This window comes from Rhinatrema bivittatum, chromosome 7 (genome assembly GCF_901001135.1).
Source record: "Rhinatrema bivittatum chromosome 7, aRhiBiv1.1, whole genome shotgun sequence".
Taxonomy (NCBI): domain Eukaryota; kingdom Metazoa; phylum Chordata; class Amphibia; order Gymnophiona; family Rhinatrematidae; genus Rhinatrema; species Rhinatrema bivittatum.
This window is the reverse complement of record NC_042621.1, coordinates 130,548,435-130,569,601: the sequence shown is the minus strand read 5'-3', so window position 1 is coordinate 130,569,601 and position 21,167 is coordinate 130,548,435. Positions and strand designations below refer to the sequence as shown.

Here is a 21,167-nt window from a genome sequence, read left to right as displayed (position 1 = left end):
GGTATTAGAACTCATGAGAGTAGCACTTCCTTTATGAGATCACTTCTCATGAGATCAGCATGGAGAAGTGCTAGTCCTGCCAATTTTTAATATATCAGGGCCTGCACAGAGGAGGAGGCAGCAGAACAGGCTTCAGTGCCAGAAGCAGCAATGAGAGATTGGCTCCTCCCCAACAGCCACGCGACGGCAGTAATGGTGGCAGCAAGAATGAAAGAGGCTCCAAGGCTGCAAGCAAAGCAAAAAGAGGGGGCCTGCATTCAGTGTGTGTGTGTGTGTGTGTGTGTGTGTGTGTGTGAGAGAGAGAGAGAGAGAGAGAGAATGGGTGCCTGCCTGGGGGTCTGTCTGTGTGTGTGAAAGAATGAGTGCCTGCCTGGGGGTCTGAGTATGTGTGTGTGTAAGAGAATGAGTGCCTGCCTGGGGGTCTGTCTGTGTGTGTGAAAGAATGAGTGCCTGCCTGGGGGTCTGAGTATGTGTGTGTGTAAGAAAATGAGTGCCTGCCTGGGGGTCTGTGTGTGTGTGTGTGAAAGAGAGAATGAGTGCCTGCCTGTGGGTGTGTGTGTGAGAGTGAGAGAGAGCGAGAGAGAATGGGTGCCTGCCTGGGGGTTGATGTGTGTGTGTGTGAGAGAGAATGGATACTTCCCTGGGGGTTGATGTGTGTGTGTGTGTGAGAATGAATCTGTGCCAGCCTGGGTGTCTGTGTGGCTGAGAACCTGTAAGTGTTTGAGGGAATCTGGGAGAGTAAGACCTTTTGCGTGCATGTGTGTGTGTGTGTTGGGGGGGGGGGGGGATTTAGAGCCTGTGTATGAGAGTGTGTGGGTATATATGAGAGCATGTGTGTATGTGTGAGAGAGAATGAACATGCAAGTTTGTATGTGAGTGAAAGAGTATAAAGTTTAGGTGTCCCCCCTAGCCCCCTAATCCTTGATAATGTCAGGGTGACAGATATGGACAACAGGGCCTTTTTTATCCTCAGTTTTAATTATTGGGTGTTATTTTATATATGGGCTGTTTAGAAATATTTTATGAGTGCTTGGGAAATTTAAAAAATGTATATGACTTTAATAGATGTTGTTCTATTTGTCAGTAGTTCTGAAATATTTATTCTTTTATTAGTATGATTCTGCTATTATAATTGATGTTTCTTGATTTTATTGTTTTATGAGGAATGGTGGTTCTCTTTTTCCATTGTTACACTGTAGACAGAGTGTGGCTTCTTGGAGTTTCCATTTCAATTTTTGCCTGCATATTGCTGGTTCTAATTTCTAATCCTTTATTCTGTATTTGGTGAGGGTATCTCTCTGCTCCATGCATGTGACCAAGGTGAGAGATTCAGCTAGCATGTAGTGTCTGTGTAGGAATTTATAGAAAATCGGGTTTGTTTCATTTCCCCGGTAGGTGGTGCATTGGTATTCTGTGACCCAGTGTAATATTTACAGTGCTGCTTTTTCACAGGTAGGGTTCTTGTTTGAGTTCTTGGTGTTACTACTGTTACGTTATGATAAGTTTGCAGTATAGATTTTGAGTGTCTTTGTTGTAGAGTTTTGTATTAGTTCACAATGTGTCTGGCAGTGTTGCTGTTACTGCGAGGTGCCTGTCTGGATGTGGTGTGGTATCTGCCTCTCTTTGTGTTTGTGTGTTTATCTGATTTCTCCTATCAGCAACCTGAAGAGAACCTAAACTGGAATTTTGAGCTATTTGGCAAATGGTTCAACAGCTGATTGGTTGGTGAGACTTTGACATATACACACACACACACACACACATATAAATATATATTATGTACACGATGTAACCCAACTTTGGTGGGTGGGGGCCCAACAAATTGTATGGATGGAAGGGGGGGGGGGGGCTGAGGCTCAAAATGTTTGCTCCCCCCTGATCTATGGCACAAAACTGAATGAAACTGGATGGACAGTTCAAAGGTCATCAGGGGACACACAGACACTGTGATCTTATATGGCCAGCAAGCTAGGCTAAAAACAGGAGCACTTCCGAAGGATTAGAAAAGGTAGATCACACAAAAAAAGAAGGCCAATAGGAGCCACATCTGTAACTGGGTGAAACAAGAACTGGCTCGGTCTGACCTTTTGTAATTATTCTTGATATGAAGATCGCCAACATATGATCTTTCTATCTGGAGAGGACGGAGTCTGTTTATCTCGGTTGTCTGTGTGGGTATGGAAGAACTCAGAGTAACTAAGGCTAGATTTTGTGGAAAGCCATACATAATTCTGATACCTGAATTTTAAAATCCTGCTGCATTTCAGCTGTGCAAACCATGTTCATATATTGGCTTTCAGATAGTAAAGAATTATTATATATGAAAGAAAAATGATTTTTTTTTTTACTTATTGAACACCATATTGTTACATTTGCTTAACTATTTATAGGTCAGCCGTACATATTTTGTTTAAATTTCTGTCTGTGCTCTCTCTCTCTTTCGATGTGGGAGAATATTACTTGGAGAATAATTTTCAAAGTGATTTATGCATTGTATGTAAGTCAGCCATCTGAAAGTTGCCCACCCTCCATGCGTCTGAAAATGCACACATCTCGTAAGCCATAGGGAGAGGAGGAGCGCCCAGGGGCATGCTGTGGTCAGGGGGGGAGGGGGAATAACATTCTTGGATTGCATTTTCAAATATGCGTGCGTCATTTAACTTGAGAAAATGTTCCCTCAGAAGAAAAAGCAGGTGCAAATATTCATGGGTGCTTTATACCCTTGGGCAATTTTCCGAGCAAAAATATGTGCATGGTTTTGCTTTCAATATAGTTGCAGAGCTAGTGGGTTAAAAGTATCTGCAGACTTTGTGCCAACTCAGACGGTCTGAGAATCGCTCCCTTTATATCCTATTAAAATGTGAGGTGAAGTGCACTCATTCTAACATTTTTTTTTAACTTCGTTTTTATTCAAATGAAAGCGATATTACAAGAATATACTTTTCCCTGGAAAATGCAATGCTGTTAAACCAACATTGCAAACCATGAATTCTCAGGAAGGGTAAATAAAAATATACATTAACAGAAAGAAAAGGAGGGGCGAGGGGAAGGAAAAGGGGAAGAGAAGACCCAAGGAAAGGAAAAATAAAGACGTAAAGAGGTTATAGGTCTAACAGTGTTTAATTTTAAGATCATGTCTTCCCGTTATCTAATTTTCTTTCCAGATTTTCGGGGGCGATTTTTCGTGCTCTTCACATTAGAACAAGGTCTCTGGGTTCTTTTCACCCACCGGGACTTTGTACCAGTTTTCAGACAGAAAGTAGACGCATACTTTCACTTTGGAACTTGCCATGGGCACCCAGAACCTGTGGGCATTTCCACATGAAATTTTCCTGGAGGAACTCTTCCCATGGAAAATAAAATGTGTCGAGTTGAGAAGGCAATGTTTTTCTCCCTGGCCTCCACCTCTGCTCAACGTGGCTAACAGTGTGCACATTCTGCAATGTCACACGTGCTTTTAGCTGTATTGAGGAAGAGGCAATTTCAGACAGCCGATTTTTTTTTGGCATTTAAATTGCTATTTACCCAAATAAATGTCTTTGGAAATTGTCCTCATTATCTTCTCAGTGTAATCCGGGCCCTTGGTTTCCCAGGATGCTGTAGAAACTACCACAGAATCTGCTGTTTCCCCAGCAGGATTATAGAAAATTAAATCTTCCCATCATCATTGGTAATGTTTATGCCAGCCAGCCTCGCACCCTACTGCCACCTCCAACCAGGGTCAAGGGGGGGAGGGGAGGGGAGGGGTGGGCACTGTTGAAGTTGGTGGTGCACTGGAAAATTTGCTGCTGCCATGTGACCGAAAAACAAGAATTTGGAGATCCTCCAACAGAATTATATCTGACCATCTTGCACGCAATCCATCCCCCAGAGAGCCTCCCCAGATCCCCCCTTGAGCCCCCAAACACATCATCCATAACCCAAAGAGCCACCCCAGACACTGATACAGATCCCTGAGCCCCCCAAATATGTAATCCATTCCCTAGAGAGCCTCCCAAATTCCACCATACTCTTCCCTTACCCTGAGCCCCTCAAACAAGTGATCCATCACCCCGCCCCCCCCCCCCAGCGGGCTCTCTGGGGGATGGATCATGTGTTTGGGGGACTCAGGATCAGAGATGCTTATTGGGGATCTGGGGTTGTATCATGTACCCAAGTAAAGGAGTGTCATTTTGCGGGTCCAATCTGTCTCTGGAGCTTTTGGGGATTTGCAGTCTCCTTCTGTCGGCCCCTTCCCGCTGAGCGCGGGAAGGGGCACCATTTTGGACTCACTCGAATTAGTGAGGTCGGCGGTGCTGTCAGCAGCGGGGGAGGGGAATCTCCCGCCGCCTTTGTCTCCGCAAACGATGGTCCCTGAGGTGGACAAATCAGGAGAGCTTGATTCAAAAGTCAGCATGGATATCCCCGAGGGGGATACGGATAATTCCTCTTCTGCCTCTTCTTTTTCATCAGATTTTGTGCTGCTGTTGCACAGGGCCTTTAAGGCACAGAAAATAGGGAAAAAGAGGGCACTGGACAAGTCCCTCTTATTGGACCCTCTGGCCAGGCCTAAGAAGCCAAACAAGCCTGCTGAGGTCATAGAATACTCTAAGTCAAAGCAGCCATTAAGGTTAGTGGCTCCTCAACCTGCTTCAGATACATCTATAGATCCTGACGACTAGGATGATTTGGATGAACCATCTCAGCCCCCGAGGGGGGTTGATGGGGATGCAGACCAGCCACAGGGAGCCCCGCGTGGGTCCCATGTGGTGGAAGGGGACGACCCGAAGGTGGCCCGACTCTTTAGGAAGGAAGAATTGGGGCCTCTCATTCCCGCTATTTTAGGGGAATTGGGTATTGAGGCCCCCCAGGAAGAGTCCAGGCTGGGATCTACTGACCCAGTGTTGTTAGGTCTGCGTGGACCACCTTCCTCATTCCCTTTTCATTTTTCAGCCACGGATTTGCTTTTCCGGGAATGGGACACCCTGGACTTGGGCCTGAAAGTTTCAAAGGCGATGGATAAGCTATATCCTCTGCCAGAGGAGCTTTGAAGCTACTTCAAGTACCCAAGGTGGATGCGGCGGTGTCTGCTGTTACAAAAAAGACTACCATCCCGGTCACTGTTTCGACCGCTCTCAAGGACTTACAGGATTGTAAGCTAGAGCTTCAGCTAAAGAAGATTTTTGAGGTCTCAGCACTTGGGATCAGAGCGGCTATGTGTAGCAATTTTTCTTTGCGAGTGGGCCTTTGCTGGGTGCAACAACTGCAGGCCAACGATTCTCTATCGGAGGGGGAAGCCCTCCAAGCTGGGCGACTTGAGGCTGTCATTGCTTGTAGTGTGGACGCCCTTTATGATTTACTTCGCACATCTGCCAGAACCATGGTATCCGCCGTCTCTGCCCATCGTCTTTTGTGGTTAAGAATCTGGTCGGCAGATGTTTCTTCCAAATCCCAGCTGGGATCTCTGCCTTTCAAAGGCAAGCTGCTGTTTGGCAAAGAACTGGAGGATCTGATTCAGTCTCTGGGAGAGAATAAAGTTCATCGATTGCCGGAAGATAGGCCAAAGCTGAGAGGTTCTTTTTCTTCTAAGTCTCGATTTCGTGGGGGTTGAAGGTCTAGAGCACCTCGCGCGCCCACTTCCTCTTTTCGACAGAATTCCAACAGACAGCAGTCCTGGTCTCAGTCCTTTCGTGGGCAATGCTTCGGTAGACCTGGTAACACCCAGTCTACACAGGGCGGAAAGCCTTCACAATGATGGGCGGCCGGTCCATTCCTCGGTTCCAGTAGTAGGGGGCAGATTGTCTCTGTTTTACGAGGAGTGGACCAAATTCACATCGGACCAGTGGGTTCTCTCTGTGATAAGACACAGCTATGCTTTAGATTTTGCACGCCGACCTCGCCATCGGTTTCTGTTCTCTCCCTGTGGTTATGCAACAAAGCGTCGGGCGGTCAAGGAGACATTGCATCGCCTTCTCGAGCTCGGCACGATCACTCCTGTTCCTCCGTCAGAACAACGAAAAGGCCGTTACTCCATTTACTTTGTAGTACCAAAAAAGGAGGGGACCTTCCGGCCCATTCTCGATTTAAAGTGGGTCAACAGATGTCTTCGGGTACCCCGCTTCCGCATGGAGACATTACGGTCCGTCATTGCTTCAGTTCAGCAGGGAGCATTTCTAGCATCCCTGGATCTGATGGAGGTGTAGTTGCACATCGGGATCTGGACCGATCACCAGAGGTTCCTGAGGTTTTCCATCTTGGGCCATCATTACCAGTTTCGAGCTCTACCTTTCGGCCTTGCTATCGCACGCAGGACATTCACCAAGATAATGGTGGTGGTGGTGGCGCAACTATGCAGGGAAAGATTTTTGGTGCATCCATACTTGGACGATTGGCTGATTCGAGCAAAATCGGAAGTACTGTGCCAGGTAGCGATACACTGGGTACTTCAATTGTTGCGTGCGCTTGGCTGGGTGATCAACATGACCAAGAGTCGTCTAATTCCCTCCCAATCAGTGGAATTTCTGGGGGCGTTGTTCGACACATGACGAGGGAGAGTTTTCCTGACGTCCAAACGCATTGACAAATTGCAAGGACAGGTATGAGTCTTGTTGTCCAAGCATCCTCCGAAAGATTGGGATTTCTTGCAGGTCCTGGGATCCATGACATCGACCCTGGAACTGGTTCCATGGGCCTTCACTCACATGCAGCCTTTACAATCGGCATTGCTTTCCCGATGGAATCCGGTTTCTGAACAATTTCATCTTCCGTTGCCGCTGACGGAGTCCACATGGTCCAGCCTGGATTGGTGGCTGCTCTCAGACAACTTGAGCCGTGGAGTTCCCTTGGTGGTCCCAGAATGGACGGTGGTGACTACAGATGCCAGCCTTTCCGGTTGGGGAGCAGTTTGTCGGTGGAAGTCCGTGCAGGGGCAGTGGTCCCAAGAGGAGACCCAATGGTCCATCAATCGTCTGGAGGCCAGGGAGGTGTGACTGGCATTGCAGGCCTTCCTTCCGCTCCTCAGGGGGAAGTCCATCAGGGTGCTGTCCGACAATGCGACCACGGTGGCTTACATCAATCGCCAAGGCGAAACCAAGAACCAGCCAGTGGAGTTGGAAGCTTGCCAGTTAATCAGCTGGGCGGAGCAGAACCTGGTCAGCAAAGCAACGTCCCACATTGCTGGGGTCGACAACGTTCACGCGGATTTTCTCAGTCGACATCGTCTCAATCCAGGGGAGTGGGAGCTGGCCAACGGAGCTTTTCAGCTCATCTGCGACACGTGGGGTACACCTTGCATGGATCTGATGGCGATGTTCAAGAATGCCAAGGCCCCACGCTTCTTTGCTCAACGCAGAGACACGGGAGCAGAGGGAATGGACGCTCTGGTACTTCCCTGGCTGACGAATGTCCTGCTTTATGTCTTCCCACCTTGGCCTCTAATCGGCAAAGTGCTCAGGCGAATAGAACTACACCCGGCAGAAGTGATCCTGGTGGCTTCTGAATGGCCGCATTGTCCATGGTTTGCGGATCTGTCAATCTAGTGGTGGAGGGTCATCTATGGTTCCTGGATCGGCCAAACCTGCTTCATCAAGGACCCGTCTGTTTTGACCAGGTCGATCGCTTTTATCTAGCGGCATGGCTTTTGAGAGGCAGCGTCTGAAGTACAAAGGGTATTTGGACGCTGTAGTGTCTACACTTTTGAGGTCGTGTAAAGCTTCCACTCCCCTGTCTTATATTCGAGTATGGAAGGTCTTTGAGGCTTGTGCATAGACAGGGAGATTGTGCCTACCCGAGCGTCTGTGCCGGATATTTTGTGTTTCCTTCAAGCTGGCTCAGCTAAGTGATTATCATGTAGTTCCTTAAGGGTGCAGTTGGCAGCTCTTGGTTGCTTACGCGGTTCCATACAGGGGGTAGTGTTGGCTGCGCATCCAGATGTCTCTCGCTTCCTTCAGGGGGAGAAGCATTTATGTCCACCGGTGAGACATCCTTGTCCGTCCTGGAATCTAAACTTAGTTCTTACGGCTTTGTGTGCTGCGCCCTTTGAACCTTTGAAAAGAGCAACTTTGAAAGACCTTACGTTGAAAGTGATGTTTCTGGTGGCGATTTCCTCTGCTCGTAGATTGTCTGAGCTTCAGACCCTATCATGTAGGGAGCCCTTCTTAAGGATTTCGGATTCTGGAGTATCCTTGCGAATGGTTCCTTCGTTTTTCCCCAAGGTAGTGTCCTCTTTTCATTTAAATCAATCGGTGAAGCTTCTGTCCTTGCCTGACCTGGATCGGTCGGATCCTCTTTCTAAGGACTTGAGGAAATTGGATGTTCGTAGGGCTATGATGCGTTATCTGGAGGTTACCAACAGTTTTCGTGTCTCGGATCATCTCTTTGTGCTCTGGAGTGGCCCAAAAATGGGTAATATGGCATCTAAAACCACAATAGCCCGTTGGCTGAAGGAGGCTATAAATTCGGCATATTTACTACATGGTAGGCCCTTACTAGTGGGTCTCTGGTCACATTCTAATCATTCTCAGGCAGCTTCTTGGGCGGAATGTCAACAAACTTCTCCGCAGGAGATTTGCAGAGCGGCTACCTGGAAGTCTTTGCATACCTTTGCCAGGCATTACTGACTGAATGTCCAGGCCCCAGGTGCAGGTGGATTTGGAGAAGGTGTGCTGAGAGTGGGCCTCTCTGGATCCCATTCCAAGTAAGAGAAGCTCAGGTACATCCCAGAAGTTTGGACTGATCCGGGTACGTACAGGGAAAGGAAAATTGGTTCTTACCTGATAATTTTCATTCCTGTAGTACCACGGATCAGTCCAGAGTCCCGCCCGATTGGCGCATAGAGGTGATGGAGAGACCGCTCCTTCAGCAATTCTATACATTGATTATGCAGATTAATCTAATTTACCGTGTTCAATGGGTTCTGTTCCCATTTGGGGTTAGTAATCCAGTTCAGGTTACATTTTAGTGTATATAGTTAGTTTGGTCTTGAACCATTCTGCTTTGTTACTGAGTAATACTGACGGACTGTAGGTGGCACCTCAGGATATAGGGCAGAGTCTGTTAAAACTTCTCTGTCTCCATCTGCTGGATGGGAGGCAAAACCCAGGAGTCTGGACTAATCCGTGGTACTACAGGAATGAAAATTATCAGGTAAGAACCAATTTTCCTTTTCTGTTAAGATTGATGGGCTCTTTTTGGAACAGGTCCTCACAAACGAGAGTCTTGCCAGACCCTGAATCCATCAAAGCTTGGGTGGCAACTTCATCCATTTCCACCTGGATCAGGAATTCCTTTCGACGCTGATGATGAAGATCCATTAAGTTACAGTTTTGAAGTTTTGTGAACATGTTCACCCACTCCTGTTCCCATTTCTTGTTCTCATTCTGAGGTTCTGCCATTGCACCCTGCTTGTTCTTGCGTTGTTCTTTCAGCTTGTGTTCCCACTCCATATCGTCTAACCATAGACACACTTCATCAGTGTGGTCCACTGTCTTACAAAATGAGCATGCCCACAGGATGGGTTTCCCTTTAGTCATTCCCCTCAAGGGCTCTTCGATTTCAGCCTTTCCAAATGGGCAGCAGTCCTCCTGATGACTGCTCCCTACACAGAAGGCACAGAAAGTAAAAGTATCTGTAGTTTCGTTCTTGGGGTGGTTTGAACACACTGAGGTACCTTTCTTCTTTCAGGGTAATGGTCTTTCTTGCTTTGGAGTTTTCCCTTTCTCCCCAGGAATTTTACTTTCTAGTGTGGGCTGGGTCACTAAGCTGACATTCATAACCTCGGGTCTCTCAAATTGGCAATCCCTTGCCAAATGATCTCTCTGGCTAGTTAAAGTACATGGATGGGCATGTGACCTGGGTTCTGGGTACAGAAGATGAGCCGTCTGCTTCTGAGGGATATTACTGAGGACCCCACTCTCTGTGTTGTGCCAGTGAGTCTGTGCAGGCTGCCTGTCTTGCCTCGTTACTATGTTGGGCATTAATTACACCTGATGGAAGGCATCCACCACTTCTAGAGCTTTTTCCAATATGAGCCCTGCATATTGGCAAACTCAATTCCACATGGGCTGGTCAAGCCCAATTAAGAATTGTTGTAGAAGCACCTGTTGGGCTAGTTGGAGGTCAGTTTTTTGCCTCCGGCTGCAGCCATTTCCAGCTGGCATCCCTCAGGCGATGGAACAGATTTTGGAGGCTCTCTTTGGGCTGTAGGAAGCCCCACCAGAACTTCTGCCTCTGTGTTTCTGAGGTATACCCAGCTCTCTCTAGGTTAGCGGCCTTGACTTCTGCATAGGTTGCTCTTCCATCTGGATTGGCTGCTTGAAAGGCTGCTTGACTTCTGCCTGTGAGCAAGTTAGCTAAGTATGTAGTCCAGTTGGCTTCTGGACAAGCCAATAGTCAAGCCAATAGTCAAGAGGTTCTCTCAGATTTTCAGGAAGACCTGCGGGTCCTTGCCTGCCTTCATCTTGAACAGATTGTGAGGTAATGAATTTAACTGGGATCTACCAGCTTGTGTGGCTTGAACAATTTTCAGAAGAGTTCCTTGTTGCTGGGTGAATTGTTCATGTAAACTGTGTACAATCTTCTGTAGCTGTTGCTGATTCTCTGCCAGGACCTGTATTACCTGCTCTATATTCATTGTTTCTCCAGTTGCACAAGTAGCAACTACTGACTCTCCAGGTGAAGGAGAGAAAAAAAGAAAACAAAAAAACAAAACGTTCTGGCCTATCCGACCCTTACTAACTGAATTACTCTACCTGCTTCAGGAGGGGATAACCCCCTAGGCCTGTGGTAATGGACTTATGAGCTGCCCTGCAGCGATACCCCAGTGAAAAATAAAAAACAACTTTTTTCTTCTCTGTCTCTTGTGGGCTCCTGGCTGTGCTTCCTGCTTAGAACAGGGATCCCACTTCTCTCACTATATGTAGTACCAAGTAGTCAGGACTATCCAGAGAACAGACTCCAGACTGGACTCTGTCAAAAATGTTTCTATACTTCTTTATTGGTGAAAAGTAACAAAATAAACAACTTGGCTGTTTTATGCGGTTCAACAAAACAAACGTGGCAATTACAACTTGCAGTTCAGTTATATTCACTTTCTTGAAATTTCTGTCTTGCTCCTGGGACCTGCTCATCCCTCTGGGTCCTAATCTTATATCCCAGGCTGCCAGAATCCACCCTAGCCCAGAATCCCTTGCTGGTTTGGAAGTTAAGGAAGACTGGTACAGATAGCTGTGGTCGGTCCTTTAAGGAGTCCACTCCCTCACACATGCACAGAAGAATCTGAAGGGGAAGATGAAGGGGTGTGATCTTGGAATGGGGAAGTGAATGAATAGAAAGGTAAAAGACTGGAGGGGATGGAGAAGAAGAGGGCTCGATAAAGAAGGAGTGATAGATGTGTGAGAAGCTAGGGGATGAAAGACTGGAATGGTGCTTGAAAGAGACTGAAAGAGCAGAGGCAGTGAGATGAAGAGAAACAGCTCGAACTGAAAGAACGGGTCAAAGGGAAGGAAGGAGGACAGAGAAAATGTAATACAACAAAACATGGGAAAACTAATTGGGAAAAGGAAAAATGATTCAGATGTGCACAACCAGTTTATTTTAAAAGAACAGTTTCAATAAAAATGTACTACTTTGCATACAGCATCATATGAAAATGTATGCAAATGCGTAACTGCCACGGAATCTTCTAACTCTTACTGAAGAATATTCCCTGCAGGATTACATTGAGCTGCCACAAGAAATAAAGGGCCTAGATTTCTTTTCACAGGATACAAAAAAGTTGTGAGCGTGCCTTGTTAGCCCACAATAAAGGTCAACAAACAAGAAGCAGGCGATTCCATTTTACTGGTCTAACTTAATGCGTTTGTGACTAACCTTTGAGAGCTGTGCTTCCTGCAGCAGACCATTGCACAGAGCTTGAAAGCTAGGCACAGATGTATTAAGTTACTCCAATAAAAGGAATCGCCTATAATTCTGTGCCGACCTATATTTCTGTGCACAAAGAGGATAGCTTTCAAAGCAGCGCACGTGCGCCCATTTACGTGTGTATATGAGCGCGTGCAAAGTTGCTACCATATTTTATAACCAGGGCGAAAAGGATATGCACAGGTTATAAAATACAAGTACATATGCATGCACAAAAGCTTGCGTATATGTAAAAACCACAAACCGCCCAAGTTCAGAGTTATCCTGATAAATGCCAGTTTTATCTGGCTAAGTAGTGGCACTTAACTGGAAAAGTACAAAAAGTGCTACTTAGATGGACAAGTAGTGCTTTTCAGACTTCTCTGGTTATGTAGGCCTGCCACTGCGTAACTGGATAAATGGGAATATAGCTGGATAAGTTGAGCAAAACATATACCCACATATTTGTACTTCCAATTGTTAAAGGATAAATCAGCTTTTACACGCATAAGTCAGGGTATTTTATAATATGCGCATGGCAAGGAAATAACCAATTTTCCATTTAGTCTACCAGTTTGCCCAGTCCATCTGCAGCTCATGAAGACCCTCCTGGCTCTTCAGCCTGAAGTCCCGCCCATATCACTCAGACCCTCACCCAGTCATTTTTTCACTTTAGTGATGCTTACGATCACTTACACCAGTTACTGAGTATATGTAAATACTAGGGATGTGAATCGTTTTCCATATCGTCTTAACGATAGAAATCGTGTGGCAGGGCAAGAAAATCGTCTTAGGCACGATTTTTTAGTTAAAAAATCGTTAAAAATAGTTTTTTCCGATTAGTGCGCACTAACTCGAGTTAGTGCGCACTAACGGGAGTTAGTGCGCACTAACTGGGAGTTAGTGCGCACTAACTGAAAATGATACAATTTGACACTTTTCAGGTCAGTTAAGGTCAGTTTAGGAATGAATATGTATTCCTATTGGCTGCCCTCTTATTTATTCATGTTACCAAGTTTCCTACTGACAGTATATGGGGGATGGGAAATGGAAACAGTTGATAGCTTGACAAAACAAGTAATGTGATCAGTCAATGTGACTAGAACTTGTGCCCTAACCCTGATACCAGGGGTATTGTGATCTTCCTGCACACAGTGCCCTATCCCTATTAATACCAGGAGTGTTGTGATCTTCCTGCACACAGTGCCCTATCCCTAATACCAGGGGTGTTGTGATCTTCCTGCACACAGTGCCCTATTCCTGATACTGGGGGTGTTGTGATCTTCCTGCACACAGTGCCCTATTCCTGATACCGGGGGTGTTGTGATCTTCTTGCACACATCCCGATATCAGGGATAGGGCACTGCATGCAGGAAGATCACAACACTCCTGGTATTAATAGGGATAGGGCACTGCATGCAGGAAGATCACAACACTCCTGGTATTAATAGGGATAGGGCACTGCATGCAGGAAGATCACAACACCCCTGGTATCAGGGATAGGGCACTGTGTGCAGGAAGATCACAATACCCCGGAGGAGTGAGGGTCAGGCAGCTCCCCCCTGTCTGTGAAGCCAGCCTCTCACTAGTAATGCAGGGAGGGAGCTGTCTCAGACTTCACCATCCTCCCCCCCCCCCCCCCTTACCCACACACCATTCACTAGCTGGGACATGGGGGAAGTCAGGAGTGAGGGTCAGGCAGCTCCCCCCTGTCTGTGAAGCCAGCCTCTCACTAGTAATGTAGGGAGGGAGCTGTCTCAGACTTCACCATCCTCCCCCCCCCCCCCCCCCTTACCCACACACCATTCACTAGCTGGGACATGGGGGAAGTCAGGAGTGAGGGTCAGGCAGCTCCTCCCTGTCTGCGAAGCCAGCCTCTCACTAGTAATGCAGGGAGGGAGCTGTCTCAGACTTCACCATCCTCCCCCCCCCTCACCCACACACCATTCACTAGCTGGGACATGGGGGAAGTCAGGAGTGAGGGTCAGGCAGCTCCCCCCTGTCTGTGAAGCCAGCCTCTCACTAGTAATGCAGGGAGGGAGCTGTCTCAGACTTCACCATCCTCCCCCCCCCCCCTCACCCACACACCATTCACTAGCTGGGACATGGGGGAAGTCAGGAGTGAGGGTCAGGCAGCTCCCCCCTGTCTGCGAAGCCAGCCTCTCACTAGTAATGCAGGGAGGGAGCTGTCTCAGACTTCACCATCCCCCCCCCCCCCCTCACCCACACACCATTCACTAGCTGGGACATGGGGGAAGTCAGGAGTGAGGGTCAGGCAGCTCCCCCCTGTCTGTGAAGCCAGCCTCTCACTAGTAATGCAGGGAGGGAGCTGTCTCAGACTTCACCATCCTCCCCCCCCCCCTCACCCACACACACCATTCACTAGCTGGGACATGGGGGAAGTCAGGAGTGAGGGTCAGGCAGCTCCCCCCTGTCTGCGAAGCCAGCCTCTCACTAGTAATGCAGGGAGGGAGCTGTCTCAGACTTCACCATCCTCCCCCCCCCCCTCACCCACACACCATTCACTAGCTGGGACATGGGGGAAGTCAGGAGTGAGGGTCAGGCAGCTCCCCCCTGTCTGTGAAGCCAGCCTCTCACTAGTAATGCAGGGAGGGAGCTGTCTCAGACTTCACCATCCTCCCCCCCCCCCCCTCACCCACACACCATTCACTAGCTGGGACATGGGGGAAGTCAGGAGTGAGGGTCAGGCAGCTCCATCCTGTCTGTGAAGCCAGCCTCTCACTAGTAATGCAGGGAGGGAGCTGTCTCAGACTCACCATCCTCCCCCCCCCCCCCTCACCCACACACCATTCACTAGCTGGGACATGGGGGAAGTCAGGAGTGAGGGTCAGGCAGCTCCATCCTGTCTGTGAAGCCAGCCTCTCACTAGTAATGCAGGGAGGGAGCTGTCTCAGACTTCACCATCCTCCCCCCCCCCCCTCACCCACACACCATTCACTAGCTGGGACATGGGGGAAGTCAGGAGTGAGAGTCAGGCAGCTCCCCCCTGTCTGCGAAGCCAGCCTCTCACTAGTAATGCAGGGAGGGAGCTGTCTCAGACTTCACCATCCTCCCCCCCCCCTCACCCACACACCATTCACTAGCTGGGACATGGGGGAAGTCAGGAGTGAGGGTCAGGCAGCTCCCCCCTGTCTGTGAAGCCAGCCTCTCACTAGTAATGCAGGGAGGGAGCTGTCCTCAGACTTCACCATCCACCCCCCCCCCCTCACCCACACACCATTCACTAGCTGGGACATGGGGGAAGTCAGGAGTGAGGGACAGGCAGCTCCCCCCTGTCTGTGAAGCCAGCCTCTCACTAGTAATGCAGGGAGGGAGCTGTCTCAGACTTCACCATCCTCCCCCCCCCCCCTCACCCACACACCATTCACTAGCTGGGACATGGGGGAAGTCAGGAGTGAGGGTCAGGCAGCTCCCCCCTGTCTGTGAAGCCAGCCTCTCACTAGTAATGCAGGGAGGGAGCTGTCTCAGACTTCACCATCCTCCCCCCCCCCCCTCACCCACACACCATTCACTAGCTGGGGACATGGGGGAAGTCAGGAGTGAGGGTCAGGCAGCTCCCCCCTGTCTGCGAAGCCAGCCTCTCACTAGTAATGCAGGGAGGGAGCTGTCTCAGACTTCACCATCCTCCCCCCCCCTCACCCACACACCATTCACTAGCTGGGACATGGGGAAGTCAGGAGTGAGGGTCAGGCAGCTCCCCCCTGTCTGTGAAGCCAGCCTCTCACTAGTAATGCAGGGAGGGAGCTGTCTCAGACTGGTATCAGGGTTAGGGCACTGTGTGCAGGAAGATCACAACACTCCTGGTATTAATAGGGATAGGGCACTGTAAGAGATGACTGTAGTAGATTGAATAAAGATCTGATGTTTCTGCTCTCCTCACACCAAACAAAAACAACACACAAGCAGAGAAGCCCTTCTTACAAAGCTGAGCTAGTGAGTTAAGTAGGAGGAAAAGTAAACATACTGGTGCCAGTGTGGCTACTTAAAAAATACACTTACCAACAATCAATTACATATATTTGAACTGTGTACAGTTCCAGCCAGGACCACCTTTCTAAAATGCACAGTGATTGGCAAATTCAACATGCACTAGCATTTCAGGTGCCTGCTAACAAAAATAATAAACAAACAAGTTCTAGTCACGTGAGTGCTGATCATTACATTACTTTTTTTTGTCAAGCTTCCAACTGTTTCCATTTCACATCCCCCCAACCATATTGGTAACATCAATAGATAAGAGCACAGCCAGCCAATAGGAATACATACATACATATTCATTCCTAAGTGACCTTTACTGACCTGGGAAGTGTGAACACTTTGTTTCATTTTCTGTTGGTGTTCGTTAGTTTCCAGTTCCATTTCCCATCCCCCCCAACCATCACCTCAGTGGTAACCTTGGTAATATCAATAGATAAGAGGGCAGCCAGCCAATAGGAACACATATTCATTCCTAACTGACCTTCAGTGACCTGGAAAGTGTTTATTTGTATCATTTTCAGTTAGTGCGCACTAAATCGAGTTAGTGCGCACTAACGGGGAGTTAGTGCGCACTAACTCGAGTTAGTGCGCACTAACACGATTTAACGATTTTTAACGATAAATCGTTAGAATTTCTATTGTATCGTGTTCTATAACGATTTAAGACGATATAAACATTATCGGACGATAATTTTAATCGTTGAAAAACGATTCACATCCCTAGTAAATACACGCAAGTAAAAGACGCAGGCGCGTCACTTTTATTTATTTGACAATTTTTCTATACCGTCGTTTGGGGTGCCATCACAACGGTTCACAATTCACATACTAAATTCTTATCAGTCAACTTATTCTAAAAATACTGAAATTTAAAATACTAAACAATTAAATACTTGTGTCAAAATGAAACTTAAAACATTCATATTTAAATAAGATTACTAAAAGTGTAAAAGAAATCCAGTAAAATAACCTCATAAAATCCTAAAAATACCATCTATTTGCTCTTAGAGTCTCCTTCCATTTGTTGAAAGGCCTGTATGTATAACCATGTTTTCAGTTCCTTCTTAAATTGCCTATGATCTTGTTATAGTCTCAGATTTACTGGTATTTCATTCCAGACTTTTGGTCGGGCAAGTGAAATGGCCCTATCTCTGACCTGCGTAAGACGTGCTGTTTTTATTGAAGGGATTGGTAATAAGCCTTTGTGTGCTGATGGCAGAGCCCTCTGTGGGGTGTGTAATCGTATTGTGGTCTTGAGCCAGGTTGCATGTTCATCGTATATCAATTTGTGTAATATGGTAAGGACTTTGTATTGTATACGATATTCCAGTGGGAACCAATGTAGTTCCACTAATACTGGAGTGATGTGATCTTTTTTTCTGCTCCCTGTTAATATTCTTGCCGCCATATTCTGCAGTATCTTGCACTTTGTCAAGTTTTAAAATAGCAACTTATCTGCAAAAAATGCTGGCCCCCCGAACCACCCCTTTCTTACACATGCAAAGTTACTTGTGAACCCTGATCCATGCTTGTAAAGTTGCATGTATTCATATGTGTGCTATCTTATATGCACAAATGCAAATTTTTACCCATACACAACGTTTGAAAATTCACCTGATTGAGCAGAATAGAATACTTTAAAATGAAAAAAAATATATATATACTTGATACCGAGCGACTTTGTCAAAATGTTGCCGGACAGTCCATGAAGAGAAGTAAATGACAAGCAATAAAATGGGGTCCACATTGGGAATACCCAATAATATAGGTCAGGGATGGACGCAATTTTTATATTTTTAAACAAGGCCACATTTGTGGTACTCATCTAAACCAGTGGCTGGGGGGGGAGGAGGGGTCCCTTGGAGAAATGGAGAAAGAAGAATGACTAAAAATAAACCAACAGCTTACAGATATTTTTGGGACCCCCCTTTTTTCCAGGCTCTCCCAGAAATGGGCACGGGGCCACCTTCAGATGCTGCAGTTAGGTGTGTGTGTGTGTGTGTGTGTGTGTGGGTGGATAGTGCGGTAGCCCAGAGTGCACCTCTGAGAGCATAGACTGGGACGTCAGGGATGATGTGCGACGGCAAAACTGTTAGTGCCTCACATGTGGCAAAAAGAAAGGTCTGTTTCCTGTTCTTTCAGCACGTGTTGCCCAATTTCTCTAGCTATGATACAGGCCGCATCCGCTGCACTAATGTTTCTTGAGCATTTCAGAGCTGCCTGTGCTTCATTTGTGTTTTTAATTCTCTTTCCTTGGCAGGTTTGTCACAGACGTGATAAATATTTATTATGAGAGTGATGAGACGGTGTGTGAGGATACAGAGCTCCAAGCCTTTGTGAAGGACGTGTTTGTCTACGGACTGAGGGCTAGCAAGGACACAGGTAAATCTGGAGTCTCTGTTATGGCAAAAGATGTACTAAATAGGACCCTCTTTGAAAGAGCTGACGATTTCATGGCAAGAATACTAAGCACCCCTAGAGACTCATTGCCTTTTCTTGGCAGTTATGGTACAGGAATACTCAGTCTTCTCTCAGTGGACAGCAAAACTCAGCCATTTTGCAGCCCCTGCTATTTCATGGCAAAATACAAGATCTAAAATGCTCTTTTGAATACAATTTGGACTGAGACCAAAATGTTTTCCTGCTGTAGAAAATATTAACTGTTCTAGAGCAGCGGTTTCCAAACCTGTCCTGGGGAACCCCTAGTCCGTTAGGTTTTCAGGATATTTACAAGGAATATGCATTACATAAATCTGCATGCAACAGAGGTCGTGCATGCAAATCTATCTTATGCTTATTCATTGTGGATATCCTGAAAATCTGACTGACTAGGGGGTCCCCCAGCACAGGTTTGGGAACCACTGCTCTAAAGGCAGTTATGTTAATGCTTATCCCCAGCCACCTGATCTTATGCAGAAATATGCCCAGATATGGAAGGTAGAATTTGAGGACCAGAGGGGTATTTGATTACTGTTTAAATATATTATATTTACCATAGAGGGACGCTTACTGTGGATATTTCTAGAAAAGGAATGACGTAAAAAAAAGGAGCACACACTCTTTCTGCATGGAAGTGGATTTTAATATTTTAAACCAAGGATACATAGAGAGTGAAGACATCATAGAACATTTCCTCAACAGAGATGGTTATGGACACTAAAGAACTGTAAATGAAAATTAGACAGCTTTGAAGAGAGAAGATTGACGTGACAGTGGGACACTTACCCTCCCCGCTGTTTAGAGTTTGCCCAGTATCAACTGTCATAAAATAATTTAGTCAGGAGGTTTCCAGAACTGAGAAATCACTTGGGTATGGGAAGAAAAAAAAGAAACTGCAGGCACACAGGAGGCTGCATTGTGTTGGCTGGTTTTGTTCTGGCATTATGTATGTATTAGTACATACCTGCAGTATGCCAAATGCAATAAATCTAAACCTAGGAAGGGATGGTCTATTACAGGGGGCCCCAAATCTGGTCCTCGAGGGCAGAAAAAGATTTTCACAAGGAATATGCAGGAGATATATATCTGTATATAATGGAGGCAGTGCATACAGCTCTGTCTCCTGTATATTAACTGTGGAAATCCTGAAAACCAGATCAGATTGTGGCTCTCCAGTATTGTCCTTTCCCTCGTGGGTTCCATTACCATTTGTCTAAGGAGGATCCCTTGAAAGGAGCCCAGGATCTTCTCTGCTTCGCTGACTGAATTTAACAGACAGGATACTCCAGTGCATGTATTTTAGCCTCAGTAAGAAGAGGGGCTCCGGGGGCATATTTTAGCCAGAGGAGGAAAATAACATGCGTAGATTTTATTTTCAAATATATACATGTTATTTTACATTCAGAAAGCACCCGCATGACAAGCAGCTACCAATGTCCCCCATCTCCCTAATTAGTAATTGTTCATGGACTTTTCCTCCAGGAACTTGTAATCTTGTTTAAACCTCACTAACGGGCCGATACAGTAAACCACGCGGGAGAGCGGGCGAGCACCCGCTCTCCTGTGCGCGATTCAGTAACTTTATTTAAATTAGGGCCTGCGGTAAAAAGAGGCGCTAGGGACACTAGCGCGTCCCTAGTGCCTCTTTTTTGACAGAAGCGGCGGCTGTCAGTGAGTTTGACAGCCGACGCTCAATTTTGCTGGCGTTGGTTCTCAAACCCGCCGACAGCCACAGGTTTGGAAACCGGACACAGGCAAAATTGAGTGTACGGTTTTCAACCCGCGAGCCGCGGGCCCATTTTAAATTTTTTTTTTTTTAAACTTTTTTTAACTTTTGGGGCCTCCAACTTAATATCGCCATGATATTAAGTCGGAGGGTGTACAGAAAAGCAGTTTTTACTGCTTTTCTGTGCACTTAAGAACATAAGAACATAAGAAATTGCCATGCTGGGTCAGACCAAGGGTCCATCAAACCCAGCATCCTGTTTCCAACAGAGGCCAAAACCAGGCCCCAAGAACCTGGCAATTACCCAAACACTAAGAAGATCCCATGCTACTGATGCAATTAATAGCAGTAGCTATTCCCTAAGTATAATTGATTAATAGCCATTAATGGACTTCTTCTCCAAGAACTTATCCAAACCTTTTTTGAACCCAGCTACACTAACTGCACTAACCACCTCCTCTGGCAACAAATTCCAGAGCTTTATTGTGCATTGAGTGAAAAAGAATTTTCTCCGATTAGTCTTAAATGTGCTACTTGCTAACTTCATGGAATGCCCCCTAGTCCTATTATTCAAAAGTGTAAATAACCGAGTCACATCTACTCGTTCAAGACCTCTCATGATCTTAAAGACTCTATCATATCCTCCCCTCAGCCGTCTCTTCTCCAAGCTGAACAGCCCTAACCTCTTCAGCCTTTCCTCATAGGGGAGCTGTTCCATCCCCTCACCAGGCGCGAACAAGAGTATGCCGGATTTTAAAGGATACGCACGTAGCCGCGCGTATCCTTTAAAATCCGGGGTAGGCATGCACAAGGCTGTGCAAAATCGGCAACCTGCGTGCACCGAGCTGCGCAGCCTGCCTCCGTTCCCTTCCACCCCCCGCACCTTCCCCTCCCTTCCCCTACCTAACCCACCCCCCCAGCCCTATCTAAACCCCCCCCTACCTTTGAAGAGTTACGCCTGCTGGCTGCACAATTCCCCAGCCCGGGAGCAGTTTTGGAGGCCTCGACCACATCCCCGAAATGCCCCTGGGTCGGAACCACGCCCGCGTCCCCTCCACGGATGATGCGCCGTGGCGACACGCCCCCAACACGCCCCTGACACGCCCTCCCCAGGAAAGCCCTGGGA

The 21,167-nt window shown here is 47.1% G+C and overlaps 1 protein-coding gene across 1 annotated transcript in view; it reads left to right on the top strand.

The window, feature by feature from the left end:
• ALOX5 (arachidonate 5-lipoxygenase) overlaps nucleotides 1–21,167 on the top strand; it is a 167,450-nt gene that overhangs the window by 119,271 nt on the left and 27,012 nt on the right. The window contains exon 11 of the mRNA XM_029609129.1: nucleotides 18,137–18,258. Coding sequence (XP_029464989.1) covers nucleotides 18,137–18,258 — 122 coding nt within the window. The remainder of the gene's footprint in view (nucleotides 1–18,136; nucleotides 18,259–21,167) is intronic.